Source organism: Hydra vulgaris, chromosome 15 (genome assembly GCF_038396675.1).
Source record: "Hydra vulgaris chromosome 15, alternate assembly HydraT2T_AEP".
NCBI classification, from domain to species: Eukaryota; Metazoa; Cnidaria; class Hydrozoa; order Anthoathecata; family Hydridae; genus Hydra; species Hydra vulgaris.
Window position 1 is genome coordinate 17,450,001 of NC_088934.1, and position 17,358 is coordinate 17,467,358.

The window sequence follows — 17,358 nt, forward strand, 5'->3', positions numbered from 1 at the left end:
GTTGTTGTAAAATTTTTAACTTGTCAAACATGGGAGTTAAGAGCCATAATGAAGATAAAAAGTACCAAGTTAATGTTTTAACTAAATCCAAAAGTTAGTTAATGTAGAATATTGTAAAACATTCTACTATTACACTAATGGTTCCCCTGGCAGTAGGTCAAAAAACTTAAGAACTTGTTGTTACTTCCAATAAAGAAATAAGATTTGAAATTAAATGGGTTCTAGCAACTGTTATGAATGAATTGTCAAACAATGCATCTGCTAATATGAGCGAATTATTTACTAGTATTTTCCCAGTAAAGGGGCAAGTGGATTAACATTAGGAAGTACAAAAATAGGATATGTGATTAACTATGGGTTAGTGCCATATTTTAAATCATTACTTCTTGAAAGTATCAAAATTTTGCCATGTTATGTTGTGTCATTTGATGAAAGTCTGAACAAAGTTACACAAAAATGTCAAATGGATGTTATTGTAAGTTTTTAAAATACTCTAGAAAGCCAGGTTAATGTTTGATATTTGAATTCAGTTTTTCTTAGCCACTCTTATGCAGCACATATGCTAAAAAAATTCAATAAAGAAATAGAAAATAAATAATCTTGATTTATCAAAAATGATCCAAGTATCTATGAATGGGCCTAATTCAAATTGAAAATTTCTTAAAGAACTTTCTGTATACCAAAATGAGTATGAATTAAATTCTTTACTTGACATTAGGAGTTGTAGTTTGCATGTAATACATGGAGCTCTTAAATTCGATTCTGATTTGCATTATGGAATCAAAAAAGGATAAAGGGAGCATACCAAATATTACATGATACTCCAGCTAGGAGAGATGACTATAACAGTGTCACTGGGTCAAGTCTGCATTACATTGTAAAATTAATTTGAGACATTGTAAAATTAATTTGGGACATTGTAAAATTAATTTGAAACATTGTAAAATTGGTTTGGGACAATGTAAAATTTTGGGAAAAATTATCATAGTCTAAACAGCCTTCCTCAAAAAAAAGTTAATGTTCAAAAAGCGTCTAATGACAGTTTCAAAATTACAATTTTTCAGTTATGTTTCCAGCTTGTTCAAAACCTACTTGACACTATTTGAATGATCAACTAATGATTCCATACATGTACAATGATCTTAGAGAGTTGATAACAAATAATTTGCCTCTATTTATTAAACCTTTAGTAATTCAAAGTTGCAAAAAAGTTAGTGATTTAAAAAATAAAATTTAAAATCTCTATAAGAAAGAGAATTTGCTGCCCAGGAAAGATGTTATTATTGGTTTTGCAGCTGAAGTTTTAATAAAAGAACTCTTTATCAAAGATAAAATCACTCTTATTGATAAACAGTTTAGAAATGAATGTGTTTTATTTCTCACAAAAGCCATAGAAAGTTTGCTTAAACACATCCCACTAGACTCTGCAATCATAGAGAATGCAAGTTGTTTTGAATCAATCGAACTCAAAACATTAACGATTAAATGTAATCAAAATTAACTTACAAGATAATAAACAAAAAAATTGTAAGTTTAAAGGTTATATCTGCAACACAAAGTGATAATGTCATGCTTCAGTATTCCATACTTTTAAGAAATGACTTCAGTATACAATGTTTTTATGAAAAATAAGGATAGATAAATTTCTAAGCTTTGATAAAAAAACCACTCGTTTAAATACCTTCTATTTTCATCAACTGGATATAGTCAAACATAAGGAACTTTCTTATATTATCAAACTGATTTTAACTGTTAGTCGTGGTCAAGCTTTTTTAGAAAGGGGTTTCAGCATAAACAAAACAATTCTAAATGAAAATACTTAGTTTAACTCAATAGTTTCCTATCGCATTATAAAAGATTATATGAATTCTTAAAACATTCAAGCTGAAACTATTAATATCATAAATGCATTAATGTTATTAGTTAAGTCAGCCAGACAACAGTACCAAATCAGTCTAGCAGAGCAAAAAGAGTTTAAAGAAAGAGTGTGAATCAAACCACCTAAGAGCAGTCTTATTAGAAAAAATTGATATAGTAGAGAAAAAAAAGAATTTACTTGTAACAGCATGTTGTTCATCAAACAAAGATTTTATTCAATCTGTTGAAGATGCTGTTAAAAATAATGAATTGTTAAAAGCAAAAAAAAAAACTTATTGCTAAAGTTTGTAACCAAAAAACTATTTTTGTTCAATTTTAAAATTAATAAAAAATATTTTAATTGTTTTATGACTATTAGTATGTTTAGAATATATTTAAATTATCTATACATATATATATATATATATATATATATATATATATATATATATATATATATATATATATATATATATATATATATATATTTAAATTATCTATATTTAACTTTTAAAATTATAGTGGCAACCCTGCTGTACCTAATACTTTTTAATATATAAAACACTTAGAGGAAAGTCAATTAAGTAAAAATAGATATTACTATAATATTAAATAAATAGATATTACTATAATATTAAATAGATATAAGCAAATATAGATATTAAAAATAGATAAAACACTTAGAGGAAAGACAATTAAGCAAAAATAGATATTACCCATATGATAACAGAAAATTGTTTTGTAAAATATGTGCTATGCGCGTCTCATGAAAAATTCGTTGGAAAAATGCTTAAGAGTTTTTGATTGTATTATATACCTTTTTTTAGTATAATATACTGAAATATATTATAAAAAAAGTTATACAGTTGATTAAAAAAAAAAAGTTAATGAAATGTTATATATTCAAGACTGCGCAATGCTCCAAAAGTGCAATGCCCGCGGCATTTGCTACTTAGATAATCCAGGACTTTCTAAAGAAATAAAAAGGTGTTCTATAAAAGAAAATACGTAGAGTGGTTAAAATGTTTTTAAAATTTAGTAAATTTTTACATTTTTGCGGACGCATTGTTTTTGCATCTTTGAAAGCAAAACCTAAAGGTTTAGCGAAGTGTATAATTTTTTCGTAAGCAATCTCGGCCGGTTAATTAACTTGATTTTTGATGTGAGTGTTTAAATTATTTATTTGTTTTGGTTTTTTTTGTTGTTTTTTTTATAGTACTCGTCATTTTGCTTATCTTCCGATACCGAGCATTCCTCAAATATTAGTTACTAGCGGTACAAACTTTGACGAAGTTATTGAAATAGCAGATTTTTTGTAGGTTTTGTAACTTTTGTAGCTTATTGTATCCTTATTGTATTCCTATGAGAAATAAAATTTAATAATTTAGAAACTAAATTGTTTTGGATTTTTATTTCTGTGCCATTCTTGTTATATTTAAAAAGAAAAAGTGTTTCAAACAATATTATAAGTAATATTTAGTATTTTTATCATGTTTTTACAATAATACTTTTGTTAAATAGTTATTTTAGGAAAAATTGTTGCTTTGGATGCTTGAAAAATGCAACTTGAGCAGTTTTTCGCTCAAAAAACTAGGAAATTTTGGGAGGATGGCATTTTGAAAATTTCAGAGCATTGTAACTTTTCAGAGTAGAAACCTCATGATTTCTACTCTGAAAAGTCATAAGAGACTCTGAATATAAAAGTTCGCAAAATTGTATTGAATCATGTAACCTATCTAAAAAAATACCTTTTGATTCTTACTGCAACCAAGTGCTAACAATGCTTAAGAACTATTTCTTAAGCATTTTGTAAACAGTACGAAAAAGCGTTTTCTGAGAGAGAAAAAAAACTGTTATAAAACACAACCAAAACACAAAAAACTCTCAGACAAATCCCTAGAGGCTCAATAAAATTTTCAAAGAAAAAGTTGTATGAAAAGTTAAATATAAAAGTTGTATAAAGAGTTCTTTAAAAATAAAACTTATGAAAATGAAACTAAATATAAAGTTTATATATAACTATAAAGTATGAATTGAATTTCAATTTCATAAGTTTTATTTTTGATTAATAATGCTCCTCATTTTCGTTAGTTTTTTTCTAACAAATTAGAATTTAAAATTTTTTTTTAGTGGTATTTTTTTTTTTTTTTTTTTAATGTTAGAAAATGTTAGAAAAAAAAATTATTAAAAAAGATATTAGCAACAAAGTTAATGAAAAAAATTATTCAGCTAAAATAACTTTCGGTAGATGGCAAATTAATATACGATAGCAGATAATCTAAACAACTTTTTTCTTTCTTTTAACTTATGACTCTTGTTTTAAAAATTATAATAAAGTCATGAACAAATTCAAACTTGGTTTTAACAAGTTTCGATCTTCTTTGGATAGCCTTCAGAACAACGTGCAAGGTTTGATTAAATACGAGTATATGATGTAAACTCAGTTTTTAATATTATAGAATCATTTTTACATCGAATCTTTGATCGTTCTCAATACTTAATATAATTGGGTATTGTTCAAGAAAAATTGAAAATAACGCGAGTCTTACCTATTTCTAAATCTGGTGATGGCTCGAATACTTCAAATTGCAGATCATTATTGGTTCTTCCATGCTCTTCTAAGTTACTGGAACGTATATTGTGTAATAAACTTGCCAAATACTTGACGGTGACGTATATTGTGTAATAAACTTGCCAAATACTTGACGGTGACGTATATTGTGTAATAAACTTGCCAAATACTTGACGGTGACGTATATTGTGTAATAAACTTGCCAAATACTTGACGGTGACGTATATTGTGTAATAAACTTGCCAAATACTTGACGGTGACGTATATTGTGTAATAAACTTGCCAAATACTTGACGGTGACGTATATTGTGTAATAAACTTGCCAAATACTTGACGGTGACGTATATTGTGTAATAAACTTGCCAAATACTTGACGGTGACGTATATTGTGTAATAAACTTGCCAAATACTTGACGGTGACGTATATTGTGTAATAAACTTGCCAAATACTTGACGGTGAATAACATGTAGTACAAGAAGCAATTTGGTTTTAAAAAATGTTTCAACTGATCACGCGTTAACAGAGCTAAGTAACTCATGAAAGCAATACCGTTAATAATGATTGTTTAACATTAGGAGTTTTCCTTGACCTGTCTTAAGCCTTTTACTCCGTCAACCATATCTTTTTTTACTCCGTCAACTATATCTTTTTTTTAAAAAAAAAAAATTTAAACGTAATAAAATACAATGCTTATTTTAGTTTAAAGGATATTTCTCAAACAGAAACTAGTACATACAATTTTAATTAGTTACAACAATGAAAAAGGTAATAACATATGGTTTTCCTCGATCTTAGGACCGATATTATTTTCTCTTTATATAACTGATCCATTTTTTGCATCAAAGTAATTAAATTTTATTTTGTTTGCGGATGACTTCAATCTGTCTTATTCTTATATGGATATTAAAACACTCTTTAATGTAATCAATAAAGAGTTAGACAATATATACGAATGGTTTACATGTAAATATTGTCTCGTTTATCATTAAAAAAATCAAATTTACTATATTTCATAAACTAAAATGAAACAGAAAATTTTCTTCTAATACTACCAGATCTAAAAATTAATGAAGCAGTTGTTATAAGACAAACATCTGTAGAATTCTCAGGTGTTATTTTAGATAAAAAAAAATTGTCATGAAGGTCTCATACAAGCACTCTGGAAGGAATGCTTGTAAGAAACATTTCAATGATGTAAAAAGCGAAATCAGTCTTAAATATTAGAGCATTAAAAATTTATCGTTTACGCATACTTATTTAACTTTACTAAGAACCAAATGCGCTAAGTCAAAAAAATTCTAAACAAAAATATGCTTACAAAACTGTATTTGGAGTTTCAAGAATTGTACCATGTGAGCCACCTCTACGTAAATTTAGAGCGTTAAATATTTACAAAATAAACATATACCTAGTTATACAATTTGTATATAAAATAAACCATCGACCATTTCCAATGATATTATTTAAACAAAGTTTATATCCCAGCAAATTTACAGAAAACAATTGTGTTACTCCAAAATATAACTCAAAGTTAAGTTCTTACTCTATTCAATATTGGGGACATATTTTGTAAAAACATTTTCAACAAATTGTTAATATTAAGGAAAAATCACCGCAGTTCAAAGCAGAATCAAAACATTATCTAGTACTTAATATTGTAGATTTTGCCTCTCTTTTTTTAAAGTTACTAACTTAGCCTCATTAACTATATCTTTAGTTATTTGACTTTTTAATGATAAATAGAAAATCAATTATGATATTATTATTACAAGTACCTTTATCATACTTTACTTTAAAATGTTTTTTCTTGAAATTACCATTTTTTATTTTTTTTGTTTTGTCTTTGTTTTACACTCATTAATCTAAATAATCAGATAATGGAGAGCGGGGCAGGGAGGAGAGGGAGAGGGGTAGTCACACTTTTTACGTTTTAGGCTGCTTATATTTTAATTTTCATTAAATCAAAGTTAAACTTTGCATAAAGGTAGTCTAGGTATTTCCGGTAACCATTACAACAATTTCATGACATAGAATTAAATATATTAAATATATTTTGTAAGATATTTTTCAAAGCCCTCAGCAATGTGACAAACAACCCCAACCAAGGGGTTGGTTGTCACACTTCTTGGTATGTTTTATATATAACCAGTAAATGCAAATTCGAGTACAACTTAATTTTGGTAATATAATTTGACTTTTTTTTTTACTTCCATTCACATGTAATTTAAGATTTTTAGTCTTACTAGTTTCCTTGTTTTTATCATTAGTAAGCCATGCTTTTACAGGTGAGTTAGTTAATCATAGTAGTCCTACTTCTTTTTGATACTAACCTTTGACCTGCTTTAGGAAGAGGCCTAATACTCTCAGGTGGTATGATTGAATTTTCAAAACTAATGTTTTAAAAAAAGTGATTGAGTCATGACCAAAGGTTTTATTTGATACAAGTAAACCTTTTATACTTCTGTCTAGCTGATTAGCCGATATCTGAATAAATTTTTCAAATCTTTTATTTGGTAGTTTTAGTTGAACTGAATGCGGTTGGCAGATTTCTTCATTTGAATTAGCATATGAAGAAGGTGGATTTGTGCAACTAGCTGCATAATTAGAACAATAATCAGCATCAGTAAAAAGATTAGGATTTAATTAGTAAATTCCCGTTGCAGCAAAACCATCAAAATATTCTATGGGGATACAGCATGTGATGTCGTACTTTTCCTATCTAGATTTTTTGTAATAAACTTTAGGTCGGGTGAATAAAAAAGAGCAATTGCTTTTACTTAGTAATTAGTCAGCTTTACCTGAATAAAAACTATCAGTTTTACTGAAATTTTTATTCACGTGAAGCTAAGTAATTTACTCAGTAATTGTTTTACGTGAACAAAAACTTGAGAAAAATTGATAAAGTTTTTATTTAAATAAAGCTGACCAATTACTGAGTAAAAGCAATTGCAATTGTGTATATATATATAAATATATATATATATATATATATATAAATATATATATATATATATATAAAATATATATATATTATATATATATAGTATATATATATATATATATATATATATAATATATATATATATCTATAGATATATATATATATATATAATTATATATATATATATATATATATATATATATATATATATATATATATATATATATATATATATATATATATACATATTGAAAAGGTAAGTTTTTTTAGAAAAAAATAGAAAAAGTTAAAACTTTTAAACTTTCATGTTATTGTATGATATGAGTGGGAAAAAAATAAATCTTTAAAGTGGTGCATTTGAGAGTGGAAAAAAAAAAGTAGAAAGTTACAATTTTATGTTTATAAATGGCAAGGGGGTTATGGGTTCTCGGTCCCCTCGCTTCTGCAAGAATGAGTCTATTATTTTTAAATCGTATTTAGTTAAGCAAATTAAAGCAACTAAGCACAACTTTAAAAGCTAAAGAAAAAAGACCATTACCAAATTCCTTTAAAAATAGTAAAAGAACCTAAAAGTGTTGAAACAAAACGAGTTGGCTCCAAATCATTTTATTTATTACATCAAAATAAATATAATACAAAATCTAATAACGGAAAGTGCTAAAGTTCATTTTTTGTCGAAGTTCTGACAATATTTTTCATTTCTACGTCAAATACTAAAGTTGCTTTAGGAGGTATTGTTCCTGGTCGCCCTTCATCGCCATATGCCCAATCTGAGTGAATAATTAACCTACGTTTATCACCTACACACATACCTCTCATTCCCTGGTCTACTCCAGTAATAACGTGTCCATGACCCAATGTTGCTGTAAACATCCCACTATGAAACTCAGTACCATCAAGAAATGTTCCTTTATAATACCACTCGATTTTATCGTCTTGTTGTGAGCGTAAGGGACATTCCTTGGCTTCGTGAGTAATTTCAATCTGTGTTAAAAATAAGCAATACATATATTGTCCCTTACGCTAACAAATTGCTATATATATATATACATATATATGTATATATATATATATATATATATAGATATATATATATATATATATATATATTTAAGTAAATTCTATTAAAAGTTACGTGCTGCTTTAAATATTATTAAACTTTTTTTTTAAATAAAAAGTTGCATATAAATATATGTAGCATGTATTTATATATATTATTTGCAGAGGTATAGAAAATATATAGAGAATGTAAATTGCATGATATATTTTTAGATATCAAATATTTTATAAATATAGTAAAAATCAAGCTTATAAAAAGTGTTTAAAAAATTGTTATTAGAATGCAGGATGAGCTTTCCTCCATACCTTAAGTTTGTTATCTTTTGAAACAACGGGCGGTTTTTTCATTTTATCTTCAAGGTTTTCTATTTTTCCGTTTCTTTCAATACTCGTAAGTTCGACGTCAAATATGAGAGTTGCTTTAGGAGGTATTGTACCTGGAATACCTTTGTCTCCGTAGGCCCAGTCAGAATGTATAATCATTCTGCGTTTATCTCCCACGCATAGCCCTCTCATACCTTTGTCAACTCCTGTTATCACGTGAAAATGTCCTAAAGTAGCTTTGAACTTTCCACTATCAAATACATGGCCATCTAAAAGCATTCCCTTATAATTCCAATGAATTACATCATCTTGCTGCGATTGCATCCCGCAATCTTCAACTTTGAATAAGTCTACAATCTGAAAGAATAAGATTAATGTAAGATTAAGTTGAAATAAACTATTATCAAAAAAACTTTAAAAACAGTTTAAACAGCCGGTGCCGAGAAACTGCCGGTGTTGAGAAATAAATTAGTCCCCATAAAAATTAACTCCTATTAACAAAAAAGTTAACCACGGAGTTTACTTATTTCAAAATAGATTAACTCCCATTTAAATAAATTAACTCTTTAAAAGTCAACAAAACAATTTAATTCCCAAAATATATTTGAAATATTCTTATATTCATATCCGCTGAAATTACAAATTATGTAGACTTTCCTTTAATTTAATAACTTGTCTTCTTACGCCCAGACCCTCAGTCGCTGTATTCTTATTTTGATTTATTTTAGATTCATTTGAATTTTTATTCAATCTTGAGTTTTTGTCACCAAAATTAATAGGACAGCAATAATTACTTTTAAAATAAAAATATAAATAAATCAGTGTTATAGGTATGATTTTGATTTTATTTTTTGATTTTGATTTGATATTTTTTTGTAATTGACTCTAATCATTTGTCATTGAAAGTGTAAAGATATTTTATTCGCATCAGGCAAATAACGTAGTGTGGTAGTTTTAAAATAGAGCAACAACATTTTTTTTATACAAATATGAAATTTCGGTCGGAAAATTAATAAATAACATTAGATAATTTATTTCCTTATATTTATTTCGTTATATGACTTATTTCATATTCAAGCGCGCCGTTATATCCATTTCGTCATATTTTAAAATATTTTAAACTTTGACTTGTTTCGAAATAGATCAACAGGGAGTTAAATAACTTCGAACTGTTAATTTTTAAAATTTTTTAGGGATTTAATCCGTTTTGCTACACCGGCAGAAATTTTAATTTTATCGGCAACATTAGTTTATTTGAAAGTTTTAAGTTAAAACCTTTAATTTGTTTTGTGCAGAAACTCCTCCTGTTGGATCCAGTCCCTCGTATTCACATATCACAACACCAATGGTTAAATAGAAGACAATGTGCTTCATTTCCATTTCTCTAAATGACATATGATATATTTATATAACTTTTATGTTTTTTTATTTGCTTTTTTTTTTTATTTCTTTAATCAAAATGGTTATAAACTTTAATATTTGCATAAAGATTACTATAAAAATATACATTTGTAATATTTTAAATATTTTTAAACATTTCATTTAAATTAATATACAGTAAATTAATTTTTTAAGTTTAGAAAATGATTTTAAAAAAATACAGCTTATACAATTTTTAACTATTATTTTTAACTATAAACGTAAAATACTTGAGACTTAAAACATACTCAACTACTAATACATTTTAAAAAACCACGAGACAAAACAAAACTTGCCATTATTAAATTTTTCTATTTACTCAAATATAATTTACCTAAAATGTAAATTTTATTTAATGCTTTTAACTAAACAGAGTTTTTCGAATTATTTTTAAAAATTTTATCACTTTGTGAATAAAGGCAACACGTTGTACGTTTAATGCGCAAAAATAAGGTAAAATTTTTTTTTTAAATTCAAGTAGGAAACACAAAAGTCAACTTATAATCAAAACAAACGTACTTCCTGGCAACTGTGCCGGTATATTTGTAATTGTAAACAAAAAATTTTTTTCTCAATTTCATTACTAAACTTAAATGAATAAACGATAATTCGTTATTTTGTCAAAATAGTTATTAACCTGTAGTTTGAGGCACGGCTGCCGTAGAGCAATACACGATTTGCGGAAATGAGTTGTTGACATGCGCAGTATTTTCAATTGACAAGCGCAACTTTTTGGTAAACAAAACAACTTTTGCTAGTCTAGTAGAGAAAGTAAATAAATAAAGCTGACTCATTGTGCTGTAAAAACTTTTTGTACTAAAAAAAATTCGCAACCTTATTCTGGCGACATTTTTCCTAACGACAGAAACACTTGTAGTTCTTATATAGACATAATTTTAAAGTTTTCCAGTGTCGTTTTGTTTAAAAATAAAGTACCATCAAGACCATAAGATACAATGACATTTTTAAAGATATCTTCTCCACGAAAAACGAGAGAAATAGAAATTATCAGAAGTCAATACTTAACCAATAAATACGATTAATACGTGAAATTAAGTATTTTAGAAATGATTTTATTGCTTTTTATTTCGGTAATTATTTGTTTACCTTGTTAAACTTTGCGCATGTCAAATACTGAATGAAATACTGAAAAAATATGTTCCAGTAGGCAGAAGACATGATTTAGACATGACTTATGAAAAAACTCCAAACAAAAAAAATAATAATAATAGTAATATTTAAAAAAATAGTACCCTGCACTGAAGATTTAGTTCAAGTATTTAAAAATAAAAGTTAGAAAAGAATGTAAATTCTTTGAATAAAATTCAGATTTGCAGAAACTTGAAATTGGTTTAAAAAAAATCGGTTTAGAAACAACAAAGCATTAATTATTGATAATAAACACTAATATATATATATATATATATATATATATATATATATATATATATATATATATATATATATATATATATATATATATATATATATATATATATATATATATATATATATATATATATATATAATAACTCAAACTTCCAAGGGACCAAGGAAAATGGTTCGACTTATCGAATGTTCGCCTTTAGCGAAGTCCCATTGTCACCTCAGATAAGTAGACAAATTGAACAATCAAGCCATTTTTTGTTAATCCAGACCAATGATTTATTATATATACTAGATGTCTAACTTCGGTCCGAAAAGTGAAGCCGTGGAAACCATTTCTTTTTCGGGCAAAAATAACTTATCTTGCTACTTTACTTTACTCCTACGGGGGTTACTTTGCACCGATTTTTAAAAGTTTTTGTAGTTCACCAGCTCTAATAATGTTGATTTTTAAATATATTTGGTTTTTTTTGTTTGTTGGGCCATTATCTTCAATTTTCGGAATTAATTTTGAATGATGCTGTCATTTTATATAGTAAGATATCAATGGTATTCCATTGTTAAGGCATAGACGAAAAGCATTTGTTTTGGGATTAATTGCAGCAGCAAAAAGTACAAAAAATCTAGCAATTGAACTATTAACTCTAAAGGAAAATCCTTTTAAATACATTTTAACCTATAAATATTCTCAAGACTATCTGGAGTTACTTTTTGCATGCATTCGTGGTAAAAATGGTTTTAACAATAATCCCAATGTTGTTCAGTTAAGTCTTCATTAAAAAGAATTCTCCTCCGTAACTCAATCATTCGATCAAAACATGCTAATTGTCAAGTGTTAGATTCAAGTTCAGTAGGTTCAATATTTTTGTTAAAATGGAAAAAGGTTTTATGTGGTGATGATGCTCGTAACTTGAAAATTACTACTGGCAATAAAATTAAAGCTGAATTGATATATACTGTTAATCGAACTCTAGTACCATTTGCTCCATTTAAGTCCTTAAATGAACACGATGTTGAAACCTCCATTATATTTGAGGATCTCCACTCTACCCAACTTATTAAAAAAGTATGTAGTATTTATTTTAATATGAGATTTGCTCGGTATGCACAGGTGTACACTGAAAGTTTAAAAAAATCTACACTTGTTGCTAAGACAACAAACAAATAAACTCCTTTTGTTTAAAGGTTTGTAAAAATGTTTATTAAATTTTAAAAAAACATACGAGAATGTTTGATTAATGTTTCCTAAATTCTTTTCTGATAAGGTAGGGATTAAAGTTTTAAATAAAAAAGTTCAAAGTTATTTAACTTGGGACAGACGCTTTTAGAGCATTTCTATGAGTTATGATATTTTATAAAGAACCTAGGCTAATAAAAAACTTATCTTAGTAATTATTAAAACGAGTTTTCGAATGATCTTTAACTTATTGGTAACTTTAGATGCTCTGAACATGCATTTTTAACTTTTATTTCGCACGTCGGATATAGCTTTTGCCCTTATTACAAATGGCGGATTCAATTTGTAAACAAAAAAAAGCGGCTTCACTTTTCATCTAATAAAATCCCGCAAGTTAGACATCTAGTATATATAATATATCATTGATCCAGACGAACAAATTAAAAAAAAAAAAACATACGTTAACCGAACCAAAAGCATTCGTTTAACCATGAGCAAGACTAGGTTTTTTCAAACCGAGACCGAGGCGAGAAGTTAGTACTTCTCGTAAGACTGAAAACGAGACGAGAAATTTAACAATTTTTGAAAACAAATTTATTAAAATCCAAGTAAAAAAAAAAAATGTAAACATGGTTTTGACAAATAGACACAAATGACATTTGTCAAATGTAAACAACTTTTTCAAATATTAATTCAGAATTTTTATGCCAAACTTTTCCAACAAGACAATGTTTTCTCTGGTTAAGATGATTTGTTCTACTTTTTCTGGGTGTAAGTTGTATCTGGATGATCGGACGACATTTCCACCTGAGCTAAAAACTCTCTCTGATTTAGTTGAACTTGCTGGAATAGCTAATATTTGTCTAGCTAATGAAGAGAGTTCTGGCAATGTATTTGAATGCAATTTCCACCAATCAAGAATCGGAAAGTCTTTTTTGGCATCAGGGAGATATTCATACTGACACATTTCGCTCAAAATAGGATTCAGTTCAGATGTTGGCTCTTGTGTTTCAAGTCTGACATTTAACTTGCGCTTCAGTTTTGAATTAGGGGACAAATCTGCTGAAAGGACTCTGGCAACAGGTTGGCACTCAACATTATCCTTAACCTGTGAGGCTAACCATTCTTTTGTTGTTTGAAATTTTTTGAAGAGCTTCAAGTGAAGTCCCTTTAAAGCAGGATTTAAGTAGTTTGCTGGAGCACTCAATAAGTTTCCAGTGTGACAAAGAGGAAATCTTTTCTCAATGCAGCTTTTCAAGTTTTTTGCATACAAGACACCGTAGCCATTTTTTCCATCCGTCTCAATAAATTGATCAATTTTGTCATGGATTAAATAAAGAGAATCGACGACAGTGTTAATTGTGGGAATAGATTCAGCCGACCACGTTTCTGTAGCTTCTTTAAATGGTGCCAAAATTTCTACTGCTCCCTCGATTGATTTCCACTGTGATGCACTGTCGGTCTTTGAAAAAAAAATATCTTCATTTGCACATAAGCTGATAATTACACTCTTTAGATGTAGGGCAGAAGCCATGCAATCCAGTTCACTATTCTATCTTGTGTCAACAGATTGGCGTAACTGTCTAAAATTGATTCCTTGAGCGTCTGATTCTGATTCAAGCAACACAGCTGCAACTGTTGACTGGTGAGTTAAAGAAGCCAAATCTTTGCATGTTTGCAACGCATCATCCATTGCAATGTGCAGTTTGAGTCTCAAATTGCACACTGCAAAATTTGATTGTTGCACAAGTATTGGTCAAGGCGCTTTGACAATTTGACTGCAAGTTTCATGTTTCTTGCCTGGTCGTTCATGCAGTACATTGGCAAATCAGCAGGCAAATTTAGTTCTTCTAAGAAAGAATCCAGCTTTCCTTCAATTAAGATACCTGTGCGTCTGCCTGGGAACTGTTGGACATGGGGTGTCCAGTGATGTAGTCTCCAATTTTCGTCAATAGCATGAAAAGTCCAAGAGATGTAGCTGTCCTGAGCTCTAGAAGTCCAAAGGTCAGAAGTAAATGCAGCACTTTTTAGATTTGGCATAATCTCCGTTATTATGCTCTTCATTCCAGCTTGAACTTCTCTTGACCGAATTAAAAGCTTTCTTGAATATGTTGTTCTGTAATGGCTTTTTCGGCCTTGAATCTGTGTTACCTCCTCAAGGCCGAAAAAGCCACTACAGTCGAGGAGGCTGCTTTAGTTGTTGCTACAACCCTCTCTCAACTCTATAACTCCAAAACACAAACTTTGATGAACAAGACCCCTACGCGGAGAAACAAGTTAAGTGTGGTATTACCAGGGACGTGGTGGTGATCGAACTCGGAACTTCTCTATTATGAGGCGAGCGCTCTACCACTACACCACTACTGTACTACCGTTGAATAACAACCTAGACGGGTATTATTCGACGATTTTAACAGTTTTAATGTATGTATAGCATAATAATAAAATGTGACCTAAACTTAGTTTACTATTTCTTACTATGTGAATGTTTTAAATAAAAACAACATTAAAGAAACGACACATTTCATGCTACTTTAAAACTTTATTTTGAAAATAAGATCAAAGTATCCTTATACAATATAAATAGCAAAAAAAAACAGTTTTTAAGTCCTTTTGAAAAATTGAATTTGGTTGAAACTTGAGCATTTTTGGAAGAAATTCGATTTTTCCACATGGAATTACTAGCCTATATAGTAGTATAATATATATAGTATCATAAAATCGCAATGAATAAAAAAAATAACAATAAAAATACCTGCTTTTGTGCCAGAACTTATATATACTTAATAAATGCATTAATCAATATATGTCAATAAATTGATTTACAAAATGAACTGTAATTGTGTGCCAGAAGGATTTGAATTTTTAAATCATATAAATGTTAAAAGAGCCATAGTATCAACATGCCAGAATAGTCTATACTTTCACAATATTCTATAAAAAATTGATCAAATATCTCATTATAGTTAAAAATTACATAGCCATATTTTTTAATACTACTTTTGGTTTAGTTGTAATAGTAGCTATAGTTAACTGCAACTTCAACAAATGTATGTAAATAAAGAACTGACTTTAATAACTGTACCTATTAACTATATCTTATATCGATAACCCTATTTGATAAAATGAATAACTGATGACAGTAAGAAAAAAACAACTAAAAAGTGAGCAAAACAAATCATCATATCAATAACAAAATAAAGAACAAGCAATAGTTGACCTAAATTACCCAATTGTATAACTTTAGACATCTATAAGACACTTACAAAAATAAAATAAGTAATGAACTTTTTAAATATTAACTAAAATATAAGATACATAAAATATAAACAACCCAACAATAAAAAACAAAAAAACGTATTTATGAATATTGATTGAATTTAAATATCCAAATAAGTTAAATAATATCCAAATAAGAAATAATAGGATGCATTCAGAACAATGATAGTACTAAAGGCACACCTTTTATGACAGTATAACACAGTAACAAAAGGAAACATCTCTAATTTACCATTCTCAATACATTTTCAGGTAATGTTACCTCATGTCATTATCTTTTTATATAATTGAACTTAGGTTGATACCGCTACACAAAGCTGTTGCATTTTCTTTTAAGAAACAATCATTTTCATGTGCAAGTCTATGCACTAACAATGATGCATTATCTTTACTTAAACTATTGAAGAGTGAATCATAAAACTGAACAAACTTCCAATGTGAAACAACATTAGAACACATTACTTAGAAACACCCAATATGATTTTCTAACATTAATCATTTGCATAAAACTGTAACTTTCTGAAAAACCACCTGAATTAAAAAACAATTAAAAATGCAAAAAACCCAGATATTTTAATCTTGAAAACCCAAATATTTTAGAAAACTGATATAAAAACAAACTTTAAGCTATATCAATCAAGGTGTCATCAGGCCTTGCTGTAGACTGTATTGACAAACTTTAAAGAAAACTTTAGAAAAATTTGAACTTTGACAGCCCCTTTTTACATTGATCATTAACAAAAAGCTTTTTTCAAAGCTTTACCATTACCAGTTTAAACTCTGAACCTTTTTCTCATTGATTGGTTAAAGGAAAATAAGCAGACTTTATCAAATAATCTAAAATTTTTGAGTTTTTTGAAGAGTACCAAAAATCTTTAAAATAAAGTAGTTACATAAATTGTTAATTTTTCAATATATTTACTTCAACGATCGGTAGTTGTAATAATATATTTTTTTCCAACTTTTGTTAAGGCAAGAGGTCCAATAAGGTCTAGGGGAATTTTGTGTACCTATGGCCAGATTTTCTCAATGCCTAAATTCAAGGCTCCAGACTTGTCTGAAAATAGTGAAACTGATATGATCACGTCTCTATTCTAATTACTTTGTATATAATAAAATTCCATCACGTAGAAGGGTTTAAAAATTAGTGGCCCTAGGTATAATAAGCTTTTTTGAACTGTACCTAGTCACTTTCTGAAAATTAGGTTCAAATCCATAATAAATTTACAGTTAATTTAATCTTAGAATGTTTTCAATAAATATTTCTAGTAATACTTAATTACAACACTTGAATATATAACAAAATTGACTAGTAGTTCTGAGCAAAACTGACAAATAAGTCA

At 28.0% G+C, this 17,358-nt stretch overlaps 2 protein-coding genes across 3 annotated transcripts in view; one reads left to right on the forward strand and one right to left on the reverse strand.

Moving 5' to 3' along the window:
• Positions 1-3,248, forward strand: part of LOC136091289 (uncharacterized) — an 11,356-nt gene extending 8,108 nt beyond the window's left edge. The window contains exon 6 of the mRNA XM_065818657.1: positions 3,074-3,248. Coding sequence (XP_065674729.1) covers positions 3,074-3,176 — 103 coding nt within the window. The 3' untranslated portion in view covers positions 3,177-3,248. The remainder of the gene's footprint in view (positions 1-3,073) is intronic.
• A 4,718-nt stretch (positions 3,249-7,966) lies between these two features.
• LOC136072112 (peptidyl-prolyl cis-trans isomerase FKBP9-like) lies at positions 7,967-15,547 on the reverse strand. Of its 2 annotated transcripts, none has more exons than XM_065820463.1 (4): positions 15,492-15,547; positions 10,030-10,138; positions 8,737-9,111; positions 7,967-8,355 (listed from the first exon to the last, which is right to left on the reverse strand). In XM_065820463.1, exons 1-4 carry the CDS (start codon positions 15,530-15,532, stop codon positions 8,029-8,031), a joined length of 852 nt encoding a protein of 283 aa, XP_065676535.1. In that variant the 5' UTR covers positions 15,533-15,547; the 3' UTR covers positions 7,967-8,028. The 2 variants fall into 2 exon arrangements, with proteins under 2 accessions (XP_065676535.1, XP_065676536.1); XM_065820464.1 differs by lacking the exon at positions 15,492-15,547 and adding an exon at positions 10,508-10,626.
• Positions 15,548-17,358: the final 1,811 nt, after the last annotated feature.

Bases quoted from the DNA above. Each gene is read 5' to 3' on its own strand.
- LOC136072112 (XM_065820463.1), bottom strand. From the start codon at position 15,532: ATGCATTTATTAAGTATATATAAGTTCTGGCACAAAAGCAG. The intron at 9,112-10,029 runs GTTTTAACTTAA...TTATTCTTTCAG, and splicing joins CTGCACAAAACAAATTAAAG to ATTGTAGACTTATTCAAAGT. The intron at 8,356-8,736 runs GTATGGAGGAAA...TTTTTAACACAG, and splicing joins CAAAAGATAACAAACTTAAG to ATTGAAATTACTCACGAAGC.